At 38.6% G+C, this 22,367-nt stretch overlaps 1 protein-coding gene across 9 annotated transcripts in view; it reads right to left on the minus strand.

Annotated features, from left to right (window-relative positions):
- Positions 1 to 22,367, minus strand: part of INPP4B (inositol polyphosphate-4-phosphatase type II B) — a 366,270-nt gene that overhangs the window by 30,227 nt on the left and 313,676 nt on the right. For all 9 annotated transcript variants that reach the window (XM_072119662.1, XM_072119688.1, XM_072119643.1 and 6 more), the window contains 4 exons: positions 21,755 to 21,964; positions 17,301 to 17,439; positions 7,801 to 7,973; positions 5,248 to 5,371 (listed from right to left, as the gene is read on the minus strand). In XM_072119662.1, coding sequence (XP_071975763.1) covers positions 5,248 to 5,371; positions 7,801 to 7,973; positions 17,301 to 17,439; positions 21,755 to 21,964 — 646 coding nt within the window. The remainder of the gene's footprint in view (positions 1 to 5,247; positions 5,372 to 7,800; positions 7,974 to 17,300; positions 17,440 to 21,754; positions 21,965 to 22,367) is intronic.

Below are 22,367 nucleotides of genomic sequence, written 5' to 3' on the forward strand. Positions count from 1 at the left end.
TTAGTTTTCTGTATAAAACATATGCATAAATTATGACATTTATTATAAATACATCGATCAAAACGTTTGTGGGAGTCTCATGTAATAAGGTACAGCATGCACTACTGCTACAATTTTAATTATGCAAATGTTTCAAAAGATGCCAAAAAATTATTTTAAAAAACCCCTGCATTTCTTATCTTAAAAGGGTTGCACCAACCTTTCCACAGGATAGATGATCCTACATCTGTGACCCTCACCAGATCACATAGTGTGGGTCCCATTTTTAATAATGTTTGGATGGAAATGCATCTTGCTGCCCCATTCAATAGTATGTGAGTGTAGGAAATTACACAGCACAGTGCTTGGCTATCCTCCGCATTCCCATTCATGGTCTATGTGAGGTACAGAGATACCGAATGCTGTACTCTGAAATTTCCGACACTGCTATACTATTGAATGGATTGACAGGGAAGGGGGGACCAAGTCAGATCCTCATTATTAGCGTGTTATTCCCTATCCATAAGCAGTTGAGAGTACAACCCCTTTAATTATCCTGTATGTTTTCTTTCTTGCAATCAAAATGTAACATTTTATATGTGTGTCCTAGGAGATAACTCTTTCTTTCCATCCTGTTTCTGAATGGAAGACAACTGGCTACAGCAGGAACCTCTCCTCAATTCTCTGTTTTCAATGGGGACAAATAAAGTTATGGTCCGGACCTTTCAGCCATTTACCAGTAAAAATAAGAAGTGATCAGGACACTAAACTACCCACAGGTCTTAATGGATGGGTGGTTTAGTGTCCCAAGTGAGTGAAACAAAACAAACATTCCAGAGATCTCGGCTCTGGTGTATTGCAGCAAGGAAAGTCGGAGTAGTACACCCCAGCTTCAATGTGCAAGCACCGTAGGTAAAGGCCATGCACAATGAATTCGGGGAATCATCTAAGCTTTATTAAAGCAATGGAGAGGAGGTGCCAAGATCTTCAGATGTGAGTCCAATGTACCTCATGGACTCACATCTAGGCAAGTAAAAATGTTTTTTTTAACTTGAGGCCATGACCAGCTCTCATACAGGTCAATTTGGGACCCTAAACCATAGGTCCATAGTGACCTGTAGTTGATTTAGGGTCCCAAATCAACTTCACAGTTTTTTTTAAGCCATGTGTTATTCATTCTTTCCTGATATTGGATTATAAACTTTACAGCACCCATTTAATAATAACAGAGAAGAGACAAAGTAATGCATACATATCCTAATCATTTTTAGTAATTGGTGGGGGTCTCAGCTATTGGATACTCACTGATCAAAAATTATTAATATCTGAGCAAACTTCGATCAAGTTTTCTGCTAAGACAATGGATTTCATGTTTACAGAACTGTACTAAAGTTTCACATGTGGTAACATTTGTCACCGGAAAACGTTACTTAAGAATGATTTAAAAAGAGCAGAAAGTAAGATGCGGTCCAGCCGTGTGTTAATCATCGATGCTTGCAACCATCATTCATTTAATATGCTCTGCATGTAAAGAGGGAAAGTGCACAACACTGCGCTGGTTGGACACGTTTCAGCTGACTGATTTACAGCTCACTTTAGGCTGCCGAGGTTGATGACTGATTTTCATAGCTGCTGGTTGAGTGGCTAAATCACAGCTGCAATAGCTTTAAGCAGGTATAAGAATCTAGCAAATTATGCATCCTTGTTCTTTAAGTGGCTGTGCATGGGTTCTGAAGCAAGAGAGTCATAATAATTATTCCAGGAAAGAAATTACTCAGTATGTTGTGAGCAGTTAAGAGATTATCACTTACTGATTACCAAAACCAACAGGGACGAATTGTCATTTTCCATGGTTAATTAAGTTGGGCTCAGATTCAAAAGCAATAGATTTGTTCATAACTAATGCAAATAACTTCTATTCTAAGTAGGAGCGTTGTTAATGGCGCTGTGAACTATAACCAACAAGGCGCCATATTGGAAAAGGTCATGTATAAACGGTATGAGTCTCTGTATGAATTATTAAATATTCACTGACTATTCGCTCTATTCCTACCACATATATGTATACCTATTTCAAGCCGAGAGCAATAATACCCTAATTCCCTACCAGTGATGTCTGACAGGTGCTTACATCCAAAAACACAAAAGGAAGTGGCAAACCAAAGTAGCCATCTCCTCTCTCTCAAAGGCTACACGGCAGGAACATGGGGTGCCTCTTTGGAACATAACTCCTGCTACTTACTGTACACATCTGATCAACATTAAACTACATTTCAGATTAACAAAATTAATTTACATCATTCTACTGCTAAGATTGACTTATTTGGAGTTGAACAAAAAGTTGTTCTCTAAGGTAAAGTGAAATAATTTAGTAGGAATACACAGTAGGAAGTTGGCACAGAGTTACAAAGTTAGGGCTCATTCAGACGGCCATCTATGGAGATGTATATGTGGTCGCACATGTGTGGCACCATTCCGTGCCACACACCGGGAAAAGATAGTGCTCCTATCCAGCGCACGACGGTATGCCCGGCCGGCGTGCATACTGCCGCGTGAATGTAGCCTTAAGCATAGTGGGGAGGATTTATCAGTCCTTGTAGGCCAGTTTTATATATAACAATCTGGAAACTGCAAACAAAGTTGTCCGAATTGGAAGGGGATTGAAATGATTGCATTGACAGGGTTAAACATCCTTTTTGAGTTTGTATATTTTTCCTGTGTTTGCAAGGGTTAGCTTAAATAGCTAGTTTATCGCCGTTACTTAAAAACAAACATAGAGAATAATTTGGAATTTAGATTTCTTGAATTCAGATAAAAAGAGTTTGGCACCGACATTTCAGTACCATTTGTCTGGGTAAATAGCAGAGAAGTATAGTACTTGAGAGTTATATAACTACCAAAGTTATTAAAAGGTCTAGTGTAGAAAGCAGTAAAGTAGGATTTTTTCCTCTTCCTAATCTGTGACCCATAGTTTTGTTACATGGCCGTGCTCCATGAACATGTTAGTCCATTGCTTACATCTTTCAAAGAATTAAGAAAAGAGGTTTCGGCTAATCTTTATGGGCACTAACCACCGGTATGGAGAATCAGCAGAAGTGATCCACTGACATAACTCCAATATAGTCAAGTTTGAATAAAATAATACATTTATTGTTAAGATCCAACACATATAGTGTTAAAAGACATAAAACCAAACAAGGTATGGCATATAAAATCCTTTTGACGCGTTTCGGGTCGGGCGACCCTTTCTCAAAATTAGGAAACCTAGCCCTGCTAGTGCCATCAGATACATAGAGAGGCCTTCTGAAGTGTCTGGTGGTCAGCTGAGCTGGCGTACAATTCTACACCAGGCTGAAGCATCCTTGCATATCTGGCCAGAGGAGCTGGGTTTCATCAAATGTTGGTGCACGAAGTACTAGCATATAATAATGTCTCCCATAAACTGCAGTTTTTAGTGGTGTTACACTTAGCACACTTCTAAAATTATGATTGCAATAATATCTAATATCTTTAATTAAAATTTGTTTTATAATTCGAGATTAATACTAATCTGATCACTATTAAGTGGAATAACTACAAGAGTAGCTGCCAAAGTAGCTGCTACAAGGCACAGAGTGTCAGGTGGCCTGGCCTCTAAACAATGGAGGATGTGCACCATTATTTACATATTATACTGCACATTGTGCAGCATAAAATGAATATAACAGTGCACATATTCCACAGCACACAGCTGAGCCAGCAGCTCAAATAAGAAATGCTGAGGAAGGGGAAGGAGCAGAACAGCAGCACTAGGAAGGTTTCATCTCTACTTCCTGCCCTCTAATTCCCCCATGTGGTCAGCAGCTACTGGGCCCAAGGAGACGAAGACTGACAGTAAGTATATACTTATGTGTGTATGAGCGTATAAATGTATGGATTGTGATATATATATACATATATATATATGCAATATGTGATGTGTATATGCTGCATGTGTGTATATATGTCATATGTATTCATATGTATATGTTGTACATATACTATATGTATGTGAGTTTATGCTGTATGTGTGTATATGGTGTGTAATAATAGGATGTATATATGCTATGTTTCTGTATTTGATGTGTATGCACTGTTAGTGATTTCTATAAGTGCATATACTGTATGTATATAAGTGTTTTTAAGATGTTTGTATGTACAAGATGTATATATACTGTAAGTTTAAGTGTATAAATGTGTGTGCATTAGGGTATAAATGTTTGTATGTATGTATCGCCCTCCAATATAGAAGCCCACATGGGGAGGGTCCTCCTTCTTTCACTTGTTTCCTGATCTCTGTCGTTTTTGCATTTGTTCTTGTCTCAATGCATGCGAGCCCCTTACATGGAATTAATAGTGCATTATTATATAAAAATATAAATGTGTGTATGAGTATATAAATGTGTGTGATTGTATAAATACGTGCGGGTGTACAAATATGTGGGAGGGGGTCCCATAGCAGACATCTGCATGGGACACCCTTCCCACATATTTGTAAACTCGCACATATTTTTACAATCATACACATTTAGCCTCCCCTACTTACACTGCTGTCACTATTGCAATATTTTTTTTTTAAATGAAAAGTCATTCTGTGTTTTTGGGAGTAATTCTTCATCCCACAATCTGTTTTATTAAGTTGTGTTACCATTCAGGTGAATCAGGCTCCTCTTGAGTTAATTTAACTATAACGAACTGTACCATCACTCATTGACCAAATTTGGTCTGACCACTGATATGTATCATTAACTTGAAGGGAATTCAAATCACCGAAATATGTAATGAGAAGAAGTATTAATCTCTGTATTACCTTATATAAGAAAAGTATGACCATGACATAGGGAAAATAGAATCCTTCAGAAAAGACTGAAATAGACTGCACTGGCCAGAAATGTTATTGGATATGCTGAAGAATATTTTTTCCTGTCAATGCTCATTACTGCAGAATCAACACAAGTAAATGGAAATCTGCCAGGTCATTACTCGCCAATGCCAAAACACACAAATGCGGGATAGCGGTTTATCTGCAACCTGAGGCTTTAGAGTATGTAGTGATCTTGTCAATTATCACAAATGATTTGCTAGAATCAAAATTATATATATATAACACATACACACACATAAAAAGCACACATTGTCATTCTAAATGGTCCGGAAGACAAAAAAATCACTAGCTGTCCCGAATAAGCCATGGCGTCTATATCATAGAGATACTTGCCATATGACTGAATGCATGGGAGTAATACTTACTATATGTGCTCAGGAGGCCTTCATATTGCACTAGTAACCCCACGCTGTGAAGTTGTTGAAGAAAGCCCTGATTGTGTAAACTTGAATGCAACTTTATTAGAAATCCACAGATCAATCCTGAAAGCTGAAAATAAAATTAATAGCATGGTCAGTCTGGAGGGACAGGGGTACAGAAATATGGAATGTAATAAATGAAGAGGAACGTTACTGTATTTTTCGGACTATAAGGCGCACAAAAAATCCTTTGATTTGGACCTTTTAGTCTAGTGTGCCTTGTATATGAACCGTACTTACAGAGAACAACTGCCTTATACTGTGCACAGGTCTGCCACCTGCTGGTCATTCATCCTTATAATCAGGTGCGCCTTATACTCCAGTGCGCCTTATATATGAACGTAGGTGTTTTAGCAGGCATTTATTGATGGTGCGCCTTCTAATCAGGTGCGCCTTCTAATCAGGTGCACCTTATAGTCCGAAAAATACGGTATGTTAGGCAACTATTGATAAATACTGGTAAATACAAAAAAAAAATTAATTCTATTCAAAAAAATCTCTGATCCATAAACTTTTAACAATTCAATTTATCATGAGGAAGTGGGGAATTATTTTAGCAACATATGATGATGGCATTTTTCTGGACCTCCATTAAGTAACCCATATAAAATAAACTAGATTTAATCCATTCACAGCGGCCGAATGCAGGGATAGATTACATCCTGCCAGCCTAAACTAATTAAGATAAGGTTCATTTATAGTCACCAATTATTTTTACAATTTGCTAGTTACTGATTGTTCCTAATATCCCAGAGTGTAAATGAGTGGAATCATTTTTCATTGATCTCGATTGATTATTTTGTCATGAAAACCTAATGATAGATAAAAGACCACCTGTCATCTGTCCAGTTACTATTCCCCTTGTTACAGGGCTGTCTGGACAGGAAACATGTACGGTAGGTATCTAAGCAGGCTGGTAGGAGTAACATGTAGATACCAGTGGTATAACAATAATAACAAATCTTTATTTATATAGCGCCATCATACTCCGCTGAGATTTACAGATTATGGGGGATGTATACAGACAAAAAGACCTAGCGTAACACTATGGTGAGATCTAACAATGCTAGAGTGCTGCCGGTCAGAAACACGTCCGATTACTTACTATGTAATGCTTTTAATGCTGTCTATGTGATGCATAAAGCCAGATGCGGATTCTGCAAAGACGTTTTAGAGCTGATCTTTCTTCTGAGGTGTTGCTCATCTATTATCATGGGACATAGAAACGACTTTCCCTTAGGTACGTGTGCCCGGGTGGTGAGCTGATATTTTCTGGTGTGTAAATTTGGCCTCATTGTTTTCAATGGTAAATACGGTCATCCATTCAATTGACCTTATTTCTGACTAAACCGTAATTCAGCCCTGCGGCCGCTCATCTTTCACTGAAGAGGGGAGGGGTAAAGAGAACTCACTTCCCTTCCCTTGTCCACCTGCGCACCTTGTTCCAACCCCAGTGAGCATATGGTTGTGTGCATGTAGCTACAAACCTTTTGCATATGCAGCCTTGGAAACAGGAGCACTCCAATAGTAAGGTATTCCATTTAAAAAAGTGGTGTTTGGATATCATTACTTTTCTCAATGATGCTAATTTTTTTCATTTGATAAAGTTTATATTCAATATATCTTTGTGTCTGTTTTCCTTTCTACACATCCTTCTGTCTGGCCGTGTTTTATTCTATCTGGCTACGTTGTGTCTACAGTACTTGTCAATTTCCACTTCAGAAAAGTAAGCAGAACATGAGACAAGAAAATAGGTGAATAACTCTGTTGTCTTTATTTATTCCATTTCTTACGTATCGGCTCGAGTGTAAGACTTTCTCAAGCCTGTCTGTCTATCTATCTGTATGTTTTTTCCTGCTATCCATCCTACGGTACAAGACTTCTCTCTCTCTATAGCGATCTGTCTACCTGTCTGTCTATCTATGCTTCGGTCACTCCATGTGTCCATGCATCTTTCATATCTATATTTCATTTCTATTTATCTTTTATATCTATATATCTACAAAAAAAGGAAAATTCAAAGCAGCACTGCAAAAAGCTGGGTGCAAATCTGTAAATCCCCTGGCTAGAGGTGTACAATACATACTTCTAGGAACAGGCAACACTCAGATGTAGTGAGAAAATCAAGGCATCTTTACTCCAAAAAGCATTGGAGTGCTGCCTGTTCCTAGAAGTATCTATCACTGAACAATTCTGCAGCATACATAAGCAAAAATATATTCATTAATTCTTTATTACTAGCACACATACATAGAACATATACAACAACTTCAATTAAATAAAAAATGTCAAGAAAGCCACTAAAAAAATATATTTTCAAAATATCTTCAATAATCTCGGCAAGAGGATTTTCTATTTCCCATTGTCCACTTGGAATAAAATGAATCTACTCCTCAGTATGGTATAATAACCTGCTATACTGATTGCTTGATTGTCTTTTTCACAGCCTAATGAATGGGTGTCTGTACACAGCGCCAGTATTCTCAAGTGTGAACTTACTGCTTGGCTGAAAACCACATCTCTTCTGAAGGTGAGGCGCAAGCACTGGGGCAAACCGCATGCCAGTTCTTGAAGAACAACAAAAGTCATTGATGTCTTTGCCTTCTCCACTACTTCTGCGACACAGTCTTTTAGTGTAATTATCAGAGGGTAGAGCTGTTCATACCAGTCTTCTGCATGATAGAAAAAAGGAGAGTGATCAAAGTAAACAGAAAGAACATTATGAAACGAGTCACTCTGCTTCCATGCTGAGAAAACACTGCATACATAAAAATATTATGCAAACTAGCACTCAAAAGATAGACATCACATCAGATGAATTTGTTAGATGCCGCAACCAGTTGCTGACAGCCACGCTTGCCATTGAATATTGAGAGAATTAGCTAATGCCAGCTGTTGAGCAAGTTGCTTTTCCTGTTGCAAAGAAGCGCATGAAAAAAGGCAATGAATGGAGTTTAAAGTACAAAAATATGTTCCCTTTTTTATAATATTGCGGATTATTTTAATCTTGACAGCATATTTACACTCAACCAGGGAACTTTATATTCATATTAACATATAGCCAATTAACATATACCTTGTACATTCATATCAGTGAATAGGAAGAGTTGCCCTAGTATGCAGCACCAGAACATGCTAAATCATCAAGTAAAGTACAAGCAGACCCCCAACTAAATCACACCTGATTTACAGACGGGCCTCTCTGCCTATGGTAACTTCTGGTGGAGCTCTCTGAAAACTGGTGATTTATTGTATTTTAGTCCCGGGTGCAAGGTTGTATGCAGTGAAGATGCTTGTTAATCCTTGTTCTTATGACAACCCAAAATTTTTAAAATCCCCTCAAAAAATGTCACCACATTTTTACAAATACAGTCAGTGACAGGTTCCCATAGAGCCCCATTAACTAACTTCTATTAGCACCCTAGTTTTATCTAAAAATGTTTTCCTTACATACCCATAATCCCTTAAATATATATACATATACAGGCAGTCCCCGGGTTACATACAAGATAAGTTCTGTAGGTTTGTTCTTAAGTTGAATTTGTATGCAAGTCGGAACTGTATATTTTATAATTGTTATTATTGTCATAAGAACCAGGATTAACAATAAAGGTTCATTACAGACACCTGTGATAACTGTTACAGCTGATTATTGTAGCCTAAGGCTAAAGTACAGTAATTACCAATATCCAGAGGTCCGTTTGTAACTAGGGGTCGTCTGTAAGTCAGGTGTTCTTAAGTAGGGGACCGCCTGTATATATATATATATATATATATATATATATATATATATATGGCCAGCCCCTCCCATCTACTCCTACCCATGTCCCATTCTTCTTCTCAGCATTCAGCACTTAATGCCATGTGACCATCCATTGTCATGTCATCTAATGTCCTTTACCCAGTTACATTTGAAAAATCTACCCCATGTATGTATCTGATTACATGAAATCACAGCATGCCTGCATGGACTACTAGTTCTCCCCATGCCTCCAAGCATTCATGCTTTTTCATGTGATCAGATACATACATGAGGTTGATGTTGCAAATTAAACTTAATGTCATGTGACCATTGTCATGTCATCTAATGTCCTTTACCCAGTTACATTTGAAAAATCTACCCCATGTATGTATCTGATTACATGAAATCACAGCATGCCTGCATGGACTACTAGTTCTCCCCATGCCTCCAAGCATGCATGCTTTTTCATGTGATCAGATACATACATGAGGTTGATGTTGCAAATTAAACTGGGTAAAGGACCTTAGATGACATCACCCTGGTCCCATGACATGAATTGCCAAATCTTTCTCAATGTTCCACACAGCTGTATTTCCTTGCAGTAAGACCTATCAATCATTAACAAAGAGACATGGCAATGCAAGTAAAATGTAATATGCAGGACTCACTTAGTGTCATTGGACTCATATGAGTCTAGTTACTTGCGTATAAGTTTACAAACTGATTTTTTTAACATTGGAGCTATGGAAAGGGACCATTTATGGATAATGACAATGCTATTTAATCTTAGTCTTTATTAAAGTATTTATTTTGGGTGGGCTTATATAAATGCCAGGTTTTCTTTGACAACAAACCTCCCAAACCGATCTTGTACTCCCAGAGATGGACTGTGCGAACATTAAATTATGATCTTTTTCTTATTTTTTATCTTCCCCGTTCAATATTTCTCAACATGTAATGCATACTGAAAAATATAATGCGAAACATCAAGTATGTGTCCCCAAAGCCCATCCATTTCCACCCTCCTCCTTATTGATCTACCTGTAGTATAACTGGCTACAGCTGAAATCTCCTCCTTTAATGGAGTACAGCACAAACCTTGAGAAACTCTGGCTAATCCCAATAGTATATCTGGTAACCATGTCAAAATAGACAATGGGGCACATTTACTTGCCCGTCCTGACAAGTTCCCCGAAAGTGAATTGTCTGACCAGAATACACTCTGACGCAATTCACAAAAATTGTGTGCCCGATATGGTGCATGTGTCACTTCCCCGCTCTGGTCCGACAGAGTTCACCTTCTTCTTTTCGGTGTATGTTAGTGCGACACAATTGGAAAGTTAAATCCCGTGCTCAATTTGAATCAGTCGGATCATCCGACGGCCTGCCCTCCAATTTCTGTCCCATGAAAGCCAGCGCAGCTGCACCACAATCCAATCACGTGCGACACAATGCCCTATTAAATACCTGTCACAGTCGTGCAAATCCCGGAAACGTCAGATCTGACAAAATTGCGGCCATGGACCCTTAGTAAATAAGCCCCAATATCTGGTTATTAACCCATGTGTTCCCTGCAGGATTTCTACTGCAGTTGTTTTTCATACATGTAAAAATTTTGGTTGTCATTTTTAGCGTTAGTGTTCCAAATAAAGATCCTCAGCAATGCATGAATTATCTACTTGTAAATTAGGGTTCATCTATTAGGCACTGAATAATTTAGCCCTTTTCTGTAGACTTATAATGAGAATTAATTTCTTCTTCTACTTAAAATTCTGGAGGGATGCCTATTTTTAACTGTACTTCAAGCAATGCTGAAAAATATTTATGACACATAAAAACCTGCACAAAATAAGCATATCTCCAAAATACATTTAAGGCGATATCCCTTGAATAATTTTATTGCAGAAGTAATAGGGGTGGTCAACAATGAAAACGGGCTGCTTTCTTTCCAAGATATACCCGTCTACAGGTTGTATGTTGCAGTATATGAAAGGTCTTTTATCAGACGGGCAAAGTATTGCTTGGAACTTTGTAAGCTGTTTCTGTCTGCATTGGAGAAGATTAGTTGCTCAGTAAAAGAACCTTTCCTATTTCTACTAGTTCCCTGCCTCAACTCCTGACACACTCTACAGATTGATTTTAGTTTTCAATTTCAGCCAAAATGTATAGGCAGCAGAGCATATGGCATCACTTTGATATGCAAATACTAACAACTGGGTTATCAAGAAATGCATAAAAGCACATAATTATAAATATGGGGTCAAGATGCTTATAAATTATGAAAACTTATCTAATTTGTTATCTTTCACTCTGTAAGACATCACATTCCTGTAAAGTACATTTTAGCCTCCAAGCTCATCACACAGAACAGCTCAAAGACGAGTATCGCTTCCAGATCTCCCCTACAACTCAACATACAAAAATACATAAATGCAGTTTCTAGATAATTTGCTCTACAGGGCGAATCCCAACCCTCCCCCCCTCCCCACAACATATGTCATTAAAATATATACAATGTCCCCCAAACTATGTATAGCAGTTGTAGCATAACAGCCCCACTTTGATAAAAACATGTATAGTATCTTTTAATTGACAAGTATCTGCCACACATTATTATAGAAGTTATATTGATCTAAGAATTATCATTGTGCAGTACATAAATACATCACCAGAACAAAGCACAATATATACATACAAAACCGGAATCAGGGTCTCTATATACATATAACTATGATAACTGCATAGGGCTGTTTCAACTTCAATGCTGGGGCTCAATAACCAGGTTTTCTCCTGAGGGGCAAGAGTGGATATATAATAATTATCACTAACAGCACTTATTCCAGGAGTCAGACTGAGATGTACAGACACCCACAAACCAATTTTTCCGAACCACTATTTTATGATAGCATCACATGCTATGACCTGACCAGTCCCTAAGGGTCATGATAGGAAATAGCTTCCCTTATATGACAGTTCATCTAAGACTGATGTCTTCAGGCAGAAGATAAACTCAGTAAATTGGTTTCTAAATAATGTGAATCCCCACAGATGCAATTAAGTGACCGATACCCGGGAGCCTTGGTTTTCGCCGCAATGATATTTCTGGAAGGAAGAGGAGCCGCTCTCCCTGCTCTAATCCTCACTATGATGTACAGGTTTCTTACTGCCATCAGACACACAAGAACCCAAACTGTGCATTGAGCTTCATGAAAAATTTTAATAAGGTTTTTCTACCGGTCACTGCTCCTTAAATGTTCTAACTAATAACTAAATGATGTCATGCACAGATGCCTAAGAAGTAAAGGGCAAAGCTCCAGTAACGGGCAAGACGTGCATTCAAAAACTGTAGCCAAAAAAATGTAGATTCGTTTAACCACAGGAGCCATGACAGATGAGATTTATTCCAATCACTGGTTTTGTGAAGATGGTGTTAGTGGAACTCTTTATCCTTAACACTAGTAGTGAACACTGAAACCAGGGAAAAATCACCTAGTGCACCTTCTATTACATGCATTGCCGCAATGCAGATTTTAGCATTAATGGTGCAAAAGAAAAGAACATTTAGTGATATTACAAATACAAGAAGACACACATCTAATTCTCTATCATCAGGTGTGATCTGCTATTGACTTTACTAGTAAAATCTTGATTGGTCAGTAAGCTATGAGGTCAGGAGAAACATTTGGGGTATCTAGTGGGCCAATGGTGACTTAATGTGATCATCGCCAATATACCGACTCCTCAAGGATTGGTGATCAGTACTGACAGATGAAAAGAAGACACAAACGGGAAAAAGGACTGGGCCGTGCACACAAGCAAAACCACATCTCATGACCCAGAAAAGCAATCTTGAAGTGAGATGTAAATTGGTTGTATAACCAGCGGAGAGTTAACTACTGAAGTCAAGCTCTCCCCAGAATGCCTCTTCTGCCTCATGCACTAGGCCTCAGGAGAGGAGGTTTCTGATGTCTCTGTACCATCAATTAACAGCAAAGTGGGCATTTCTAGGTGAAATAACCTTGACTTCAATACTGAACTATCCTTTACAGTATACAAATAATTTATATCTCATCTTAAAGTTGATTTACTGGATGATGGCAGATTGCTGCGCTATGAAAGATACATGCCAGTATATTAAGTCTGATATCTGCATGAAGTAGTTTATGTTTCTTTTATAGAACAGAAAGTCCAGAAAATTTACTTTGAAATGAGATGTATATTAATGTAATGGAGGTGGAGAGTTCAGCGCTGAAGTCAAGCTCTCCTTGGCTAAAAATGTCTATGTTGCTGTAAACTGCTGGTCCATGGTCATCAGTAACTGCCTCTCCTATGTGCCTTGTGCGTGATGTCCATAACAGCAGAAGGTGCATTCTGAGGCAGGGAGAGCATGACTTCAGCGCTAAGCTCTCCACCTCTGTGACTTCATACATCTCACTTCAAAGTACATTTTCTGGCTGAGGCTACCTTGCTTTTTCATAAATAAACAGGGTATGGATAGCGTTTATCTGTTAGACAACAGACTGGCATTTTTACTGCAGTGCTTAGATGCACATCAGAACTGTGAACTTTATACATAAAAATTACATGGTGCACCAGTCCTATGTTGATGTACCTCAACACTTTTCATAGCCCTATCCCCCGACATCTCTATACCCCCACCCCCCTAAAATTAGTAAAAATCAAAATCCAGATGGTGATAGTGTGTGCATGGCACATCATCAATGCAGAACAAATATGACAAAACCAGCGAGGGCAACACACAATGGGATTTTTCCCTTTGGTTTCAGTACTTTTCCTTATCCCATCCTGGAAAACTTATTTGCATATTTCCCCAGTACTTTTCATTGAAATCCTCCTTCTATGAGTTTTAAAGAACCCACTTTTTAGCACACTTACATTCTTATCTGAGCATAGACCACAACATAATGTCATTGTACAAAGCATCAGTAGGTGGCGCTGGCTGACAAGTCACACTCACGGCTTGTTCCCCGGTCTCTAGTGTTAAGGTTCTGCTCATTTGGATGCAGTGAAGTGAAGTCACTGATAAAGGGATTATGAAAATAAAATCTGTGTATCCTGTTCTTAATAATGATCCAACATGCTGGTATCACCCCAAGATAATTAGGCCTGTGTATACCACTGAGTTCATGCAGTTCCACATGACATGCACAGTAATGTAACACAAATGTAGGCAGCTATGTATAGGTATGAGGTAATTCCTCTATACATCTGATAGTGTCTGCAGAAACTTAGTCACTGCATGAAAGAGAGAGCTTGGATCTGTTTATTCCCTCTGACCTTGGCCTAAACCACTTGTGGCTTTCTACACTTCACTGCATGTAATTTACTTGTCATCATAAGGGAACCATGAAGATCTATCGCTGTCATATATTCTTCCTGCTGTACACAAGTCTCCCTGACTCACAGAACGTATAGTTTCATTCACATGGAGTATTAATCAGAGTTAAAATCTGAAGAAAGTTGTAAATGTGCTTTGTCCATGTTATAGTCAGAAGAAGGGAGCAATCCTGAAACGCTTCACTTTTGGACTCTATATGATCTTATATTTATTAGCATTATGAAATATTTTCATTGTATATTCATTTAGCTGTTTTTAATTATCATTTTATCCTCAATAAATGTCCATTGCCTTATGTACTGGTGTGAGTAGAATCAGTAAATCAGTGCCCCAACCTATAGCCCCATATATTTTTTGTTCTTTTACCTGTTACCGGTCCATCTTCTGATGGTACCGGTTATTCTAGGACAGTGATGGCAAACCTTTTAGAGGCCGAGTGCCCAAACTACAACAAAGACCCACTTATTTATCGCAAAGTGCCAACACAGAAATTTAATTTGTGATTTATACTCCCTTCTCTGTCACAGCTTTCATTGATACCATCACTCCGAGGACACCAATAAAGCAGAAAATAGTGCTAGGTAGAGCTGTCACTCTAAAATAGCTCTGTGCAAAGCAAGTCCTGGGCTGTCTGGGACTGCAGGAAGATGCCTGGAGTCATCTCTGGTGATGGCCTGAGTGCCCACAGAAAGGGCTCCGAGTGCCACCTCTGGCACCCGTGCCATAGGTTAGCCATCACTGTTCTAGGAGCAGTGGAGCTGCAGGAATGTCTCGGACATCGAGGACCATCCCTTTGGACATTACACTGCATACCACCAAGTGGTAAACAGGTGAGCAGTATTGCTTACTACACACACTGCTACATTGATGGTATCACACGAGGCGCCCTCCTCCTGTTCTCTTATTTATCTTTGTATACACATCCTCCATGGGGGCCGCTATGATTTTATGTGAACACATACATACATGGAGTAAAAATGTAACATGACCTTAGATGACATCACCCTGATCGCATGAAGTGCCCAATGATGTACCAGAGCTCTTTCTTAATGTTCTACACAGCAGCATGTCCTAATAGAGACCTGTCAATCATGAACAAGGAGGCGTTACAGTGAACACTGCATATGCTGGACCCCATTACTACAATTACACTCACATCAGGGACTTGCATATAAGTTTACAAACTGATTTTTTAATATAGCAGCCATGGAAAGGAACCATTTAGGGTTAGGATAATACTTTTTAATCATAGTTTTTCATGAAAGCATAATTGTAAAGCTATAGTAATTTTACCAAATTATTACTTGTGATTGCCCCTTTGTGCGGTTGATCCCATTTATTTCCAAAGTTATGGTATTTTCAGTTATGAAAGTGTTGGATAAAAATCTTTCTCACCAGAGGTGAAGTGGGCAGAGACTAATGTCTGTCGGTCTATGCCCCCAGGCTGAGGCAAGTTAGCTTGCCGACAGTTCCCATGATGCCCTGTGTTCTCACTCAAAGTAATTTAACATTAAACCATTCAGTTTTCCACAAGTGAATCCGCTGAACTCTGCACACTGCACATACAGGGTGTATATGGTGACCAGCCTGGCAGCTTCTATCACATGGAGGAGCAGGAAACATGTAATAAGCGGTAGAAATCTTTAACTAAGGGTTAATAGCTTATCTGTACAGAGCTGACACTGCACAGAGCTGGTAGAGGGGAGCAGCATGAGGTGCAGAGAGAGACAGAAAGTTCTGTAGAATCACAGACTGGGATAGAGGGACTGAAAGGGGACAGAGAGATCTTCTACCTCACTATTACGTGCAGGAAACATCTACATTCACTGTCTTGCATACATCAAGCTCTGCTTCATACACTGTCACAGGACCTCCTCCTCTGTGAGCAGGGAGCACCAGCTCCTCCCCTTCCATGAAACCGACTCAAAAACAAAGTGTAAACAAAGTACAGATTCATAGGGCTTATCAGCAGATGGAGAAGGGGCTGTTATTGCAGCACTGAGGTAATCTGAGGGGGATAGCAAGGAAACTGCTGCATATAGGTAACAAAGATAATAGGCAAAGTTGTAGAGCTATTGATTTGTGGAACAAAAAAAACCTTTACAGTTACTCTTGAAGTATTTATTTTGAGTGTGTTTGAGTGTGTTAATTTGCATGGCAGGTTCTCTTTAAACCAGCTTTCATGTTTTTAAAAGGATATTATCAACTAAACATTTACATTTAATTAATCTACTATATACAAACATTTCTTCAATAGGATGTTATTAGAATAATATTCCCTTTGTGAAGAAAATTTCCCATAAAATTAGCCTTATGGACCCATCAGAAAATGAAGACAGTTGTCCTTGGATACGACCACCTTTGCTGGTGTGATTGCACAAAGTAACAAAATTGTGTTTGCATATGAAATGTCCTGGAGTTAATGCATATCCCACATTATTGTTATGTGGTAATGAAATCAGGTGGTAGATTACTATAGATTTCTTTTATATTATAGATATTATATTATAATATTGTATAATAATATATATTACACACATTATTTTAACATAATTTATGCATAATCTGAATAGTAACAAAATGTAAAGCCATCCCCAATTAAATTATGACAAATCTTCATTTTTTAAATTATTCAATATAAAAAAAATCACATATAATGTATATAAAACTGAAAAACACTGACAAAAAAAACATGACATTACGCTCTGCCGATCCAATTGAGCATGACCAGTACATCTGGAAATCCAAAATAATGTGACTGGATAAATAATACTGCAGCTCGCAAACACATTGCTGAAATTCTGGCTATAGTGTAACAACCTCGGCGAATAGCTATTGTGTTGTAATCCAACTAATTCTTGCTAACAGACACGTTTCATTCACAAGATATTATCTTACCATTTATGTGCGAACTGATGAGATCTTCATCTGAAGAGTCTGCTTTGTTATCTTTTGTGCTTTCTCCTTGTTCAAGTAGTCTGTCTATCATGGCTATAATGCAATTTAGACTCTTCCCTACGTTGGCCCACACCCTGTCCTGAAAAGAACATAAGCATCAGAAAAGATACACCGAAAGCACACAAAACGCTTTGTGATACAGTAAATGCAGCTGAGGAACAATAGCATTGCACTGGGAAAACATTTCGTGAATGTATATTATATTAAAAAACTGAATTAAAATACTTGAACGAAAAGAAAAATTAGGTTAAGGTCTCACATACTTGGCAGAGTTACTAGCATTAAACCTTTATGTACTTTTCCATACGAAGAGGAACTTGGGCCTCATTATTGCACCATAATGGAGGTATTCACCACGGAAGGGTGACATAGTCCCAACCCCAACAACTACCTTGTTCTGGGACCATGGAGAAGCCCTGACTTTGACTTGGCTACTGGGGGCAGGCACTGTGACTATAAGCTACTGGGGAAGGCACTGTGTCTATTGGCTAATGGAAACAAGCACTGTGACTAATGGCTGTTGGGAGCTGCTGGTGTGACTATTAGCTACCCTGAGGCCTGTGCTGTGACTACTGGCAACTGTGGGGGCACAGTTACAATATTGGTGACTGTGAGTAAATATTAATATTGGTTACTGTATTTACTCTATTTAACTGTCTGTATGTCTAGCTTTTTAGCACACAGAGCCACACACATTTGATGAGTTCTGAAATATTATCTTTAATATGGCACAATGGAAGACCAAGGTGATTAAATCATTTAGCCCCCTTCAGTCTCTAAACTTACATAGTTACATCGTTTATATGGTAGAAAGCCAAATGTCTATCAAGCTCAACCAAGGAAGGGAAAGGATTGGTTGAGGAAAGGAAACTTGACTCATCTTAGGCAAAATATGACTCTTTTCAGCTCACTTTGATATGACTTTTAAGGAAAAAAATTACAGTTAAATAGCAAGATTTTACATAAAAAAGGGAATTCTAGAAAGGACATTTCATTCCCTGGCTGAGGGTGCTAGTAGTTTGTCTGGTAAAATCTGGTGACAAAGTCCTTTTAGAGTAAATTTACATAATGTAACTTTTCAATAACAGAAAGTGAGGAAGATTTTAGGAAAGGTCATTACTTGATGCTGGGGCCACTTTAGAATGACAAAAAACATGTGACATGTTCACTTTAAAATACAGAAGGGTTAGGCTTCACCTCATTCCATGACACATGAGTAATAGAGAAAACCAAACAGATAATGTAAAGTAAACAAAAGGACATAATAATGTATGCAGTAGATTAAGCTGTCAATTAATTTTGATTGTCTTTTCTTAGAAAACAGTACATGGCATCCTAGTACACAACATAAACACTATTAACAAGAAGCGGGATGAAATCTCCCTATGTGGTTTACCTTTACATCAAGAACTCTAATGAATCATAGAAACTTCAATTACAACAGCTAAAATTAGTCTTCCCACATTCACGCTGGTCTTTAAAACAATGTTCCTCTACGGTATTATTATTTTACACAATTATACACAAGTTAAACAGTTATCTCAGCAGTTTACAATTCATTTTGCTTTCGTACTTTCTGAATGTGCTGGTTGGCTGTGAATGGAAATGTATTGTTCTTGTTTAGGTGCTTGATGAAGATATTACAATTATGGTGCCTCTCTTGGCAGACATAATATGCCAGGCACATTAACAACACTAATCTTAACCCACCTGCAGTGTATGAACGCGGCTCCAGGTCCCCAGAGGGAACATTTACAATTTAGAAAAATATGATCTATAGTCTATTAATTGCACCAATTTCCCAGCACATATAGACCACCTGGAAGTAATGATGGACTCAAGAGTGGAACTACTATTTATTAGTAAAAAAATGATATATCGTACCCTATAAATGTGTGCTTTTCACAGATCCAGTAGTCCAGGGGTCAGCAACCTTTTTGGCTGAGAGAGCCATGAACACCACATATTTTAAAATGTTATTCCGTAAGAGCCCTACAGTATTCACATGCCCCCCAGTAGATAGGTAGCCCCAGCACACACCTCCAGTAGATAGGTAGCCCCAGCACATACCTCCAGTTGATAGGTAGCCCCAGCACATGACCCGCCAGTAGATTGGTAGCCACAGCACATGCCCCCCAGCCAGCTCCTCATCCCTCTCACGCTCTTCTCTTTGACCCAGGCTTAGACAATGGAAGTGATGGGGCCTGGGTCACACAAGGAATGTAGGCAACGGTAAAAATGCTGCCTGTGTCCAGTGATCAGTCTAAGAGACACACAGCAGCCATCACTATTTATTAAAGATCTGTCTGAGAGCCAGAGGCAGCCAACAAAAGAGCCACATCTGGCTCCCGAGCCATAGGTTCCCTACCCCTGCAGTAGTCCATTGTTTGTCATTGATGTGTGAGGTCTGACTAGACCCCGATGACAGTATAAGAGATTGCTCAAGGATGGGTAGTAGTAGGACAAGCCATGAGTTTTTCATCGTGGACCCATACGCGGGGCCATAGTAACAATGGCCATGTGTATAGGCCTATAAAAATACACAACAACTTTTCTATGGAGGAGGTCTTAGGTTGTGTTCAAATCGGTGTCTGAGGCTTCGATGTGGATCGATACAATCCATTGGAAAAAGATTAAACATTGCAAAATATATTCAGTATTAACCAAAAATTGCAGAGGTAGGTGGTTTTTCTTGGAAACTATGGTTAGATAGTGCTCATAATAAAGAATTGGTGAACATTAATTGGGCACAAGCTATTTAACAGGAAATGGTAACACTTGGTTGTCAATTTATTCATACATTACCAGAAGTTATGAGGATGACACAATGTAGAGATGCTCTAGATGTGGAGAATGCAAAAAAGTGTATATTAACTTGTTTATAACAAATCCTGCTTATATTGAGGTATGAACCATTTCTCACTCTTAATTCTTTATTGCTATTATTGCTACAGAGTGCTCGCCTAGAATTAGAAGAAAAGGCTGTTCTCACGAACCGTACCAAACCTATCGATTGAGCTTGCCTGGCACGGCCATTCACCTCCATTTAAAAGAGACATGGGGCCCGGCACTGAATTCTCTTTTATGTATTTTCCAGCACCAACCACTAAGGGAGGCTCAGTTCATATATATTTTTCAGCTTCTAATAAGTTCATTGGTAGCTGTACATATTCATTGGCGTTGAGCGAACCTCATTAATGACTGCTGAAAACGGATTGAGGTCGAGGAGCTTTCCATGTTTTGCAAAGGAAATTACACCTGGCCCATTCTCTTGTCCTTAGGGACACCGAGTACAATCACTTTTTAAGAAGGTTGGCCATGATACCTCATGTTTTTTTTAGGATATTCTGCTCTGCTTTCTTGACATTTAAAGTCAAGTTCCTTGGATCAGGAAAGACATTTACCTATTCAGCCAGTGTTTCTGTCCATAAAATGTCTGCACTTGGCCACATGTGATCCTAAATGTCCATGACCAATCTACCTTCCAGGACCTTAATATTGTATTCATAAATACTACCAGAAGGTCCTGAATGTTAGAGCGGTTATGGACATTTAGAGATCACATGACGCTCCTGGCCATTATATGGACCGAAAAGTCTGTCTGACTTTACATTTCAAGAAAGTGGTGCTGCACTTTTATTAGATGTATATTGGTAAGCTACCTAAAATTTGATCCCCAACAGATTACAGATAACTTGATGTAAAGTGGCCACTAAGCAGGCAGCTTACCCTTATTCAGCTTGGGTTTAGAGTGCCAAACATATTGAGCTGAGCTCCGCCCATTGTGTCAGGGAGAAAACCAAGAGTAAATATGGCTTGGGTTGAGAAGCATGAGTCCAGATGAGCCCCAGTCACAAGTGCATTGTGTCTGGTGAAGCCGAGTCTGTTGTGGATACAGGCGAACTATGTAGTAAAGTGAGTTGTCCTAGGCAGTATTAATGCACCAGAGGCTCATGTGGACCCATCTCATCGAACCGTTGAAGTTTTAAACTTGGTTTTCTTTTCGACTTTGCAACAGGTGAGCTCAACATGTTGAGGATCCTAGACCCCAGTTATATAAAGTTTTCTTTAAAACATATATATTCTGAGAAATCCTCTCTCCTTAAAAGCATATCTATTCTAAGAAACTTATATCCATTTATTAATAAAATGTGGGTGGAATAGAACTTTACATCTACTGTAGTAACACATCCAAATAGGATAAGATTTTCTATATTATCATAAATGTTTGCATAATTTTCCTTCATGAATTGATATCTAGGCTCAAGGAGCTACTTCTATTAAAATATAAAGAGTTTTGCAGGAAATCTATACATTAAATGGTGACTGTATTATAATAGGATAGAGATCCAATGTCCACAAGCAATTCAGGGAGATGAAGCTGAATTACTTACCCATTCTTCCTCATCGTATTCGGAGTGGTGAGGGATGGAGTCTTGTCTGCTTATGGGGTGAGCATTGTCCTGGCCCTGGTAATCATTTTCGGTCGGGCTATTTTGGGGGTCTGTTAGCTTCTTGTTTGCACAGCCTGGCCGTGCTGTGTAAAGGGCTAGCAGAGCATTGCTGACTAACTGATCTTTAAAGGAATGAACAAATAACTCCGTCTGCAAAGCAAAAAAGCAAAACAAGCATTAAAAAACTGTATATCATGTAAAGTATCTGTTATCTGGCACATTGCCAAGATGGTTAATCAAAAGCTCATACTAGAGTGCCTCATCCATAACAGTCCAACATGTCATAAAATATCATTTGTTAGCAGGTTAAACAGTTATGTTTTAGTGTACTATTTAGGGCAGAGTCAAGGCTCATAAGTTACATAAGAAAAATAGATTTAGAATAATTCAGCTTTAAAGACTGCCATTAACATTTCACTTAACAATTTTACAATCCAGATGGGATTGTGTAAACTGTCATATGGATTAAAATAAAATGTCAGTCTGGATCCTACTCAGAAAATCATTGTTTTGTGTTACAGCTTGAGTTGGAAATGGTGATAAGGTAGAGTAC

Source organism: Engystomops pustulosus, chromosome 1 (genome assembly GCF_040894005.1).
Source record: "Engystomops pustulosus chromosome 1, aEngPut4.maternal, whole genome shotgun sequence".
Lineage (NCBI taxonomy): Eukaryota > Metazoa > Chordata > Amphibia > Anura > Leptodactylidae > Engystomops > Engystomops pustulosus.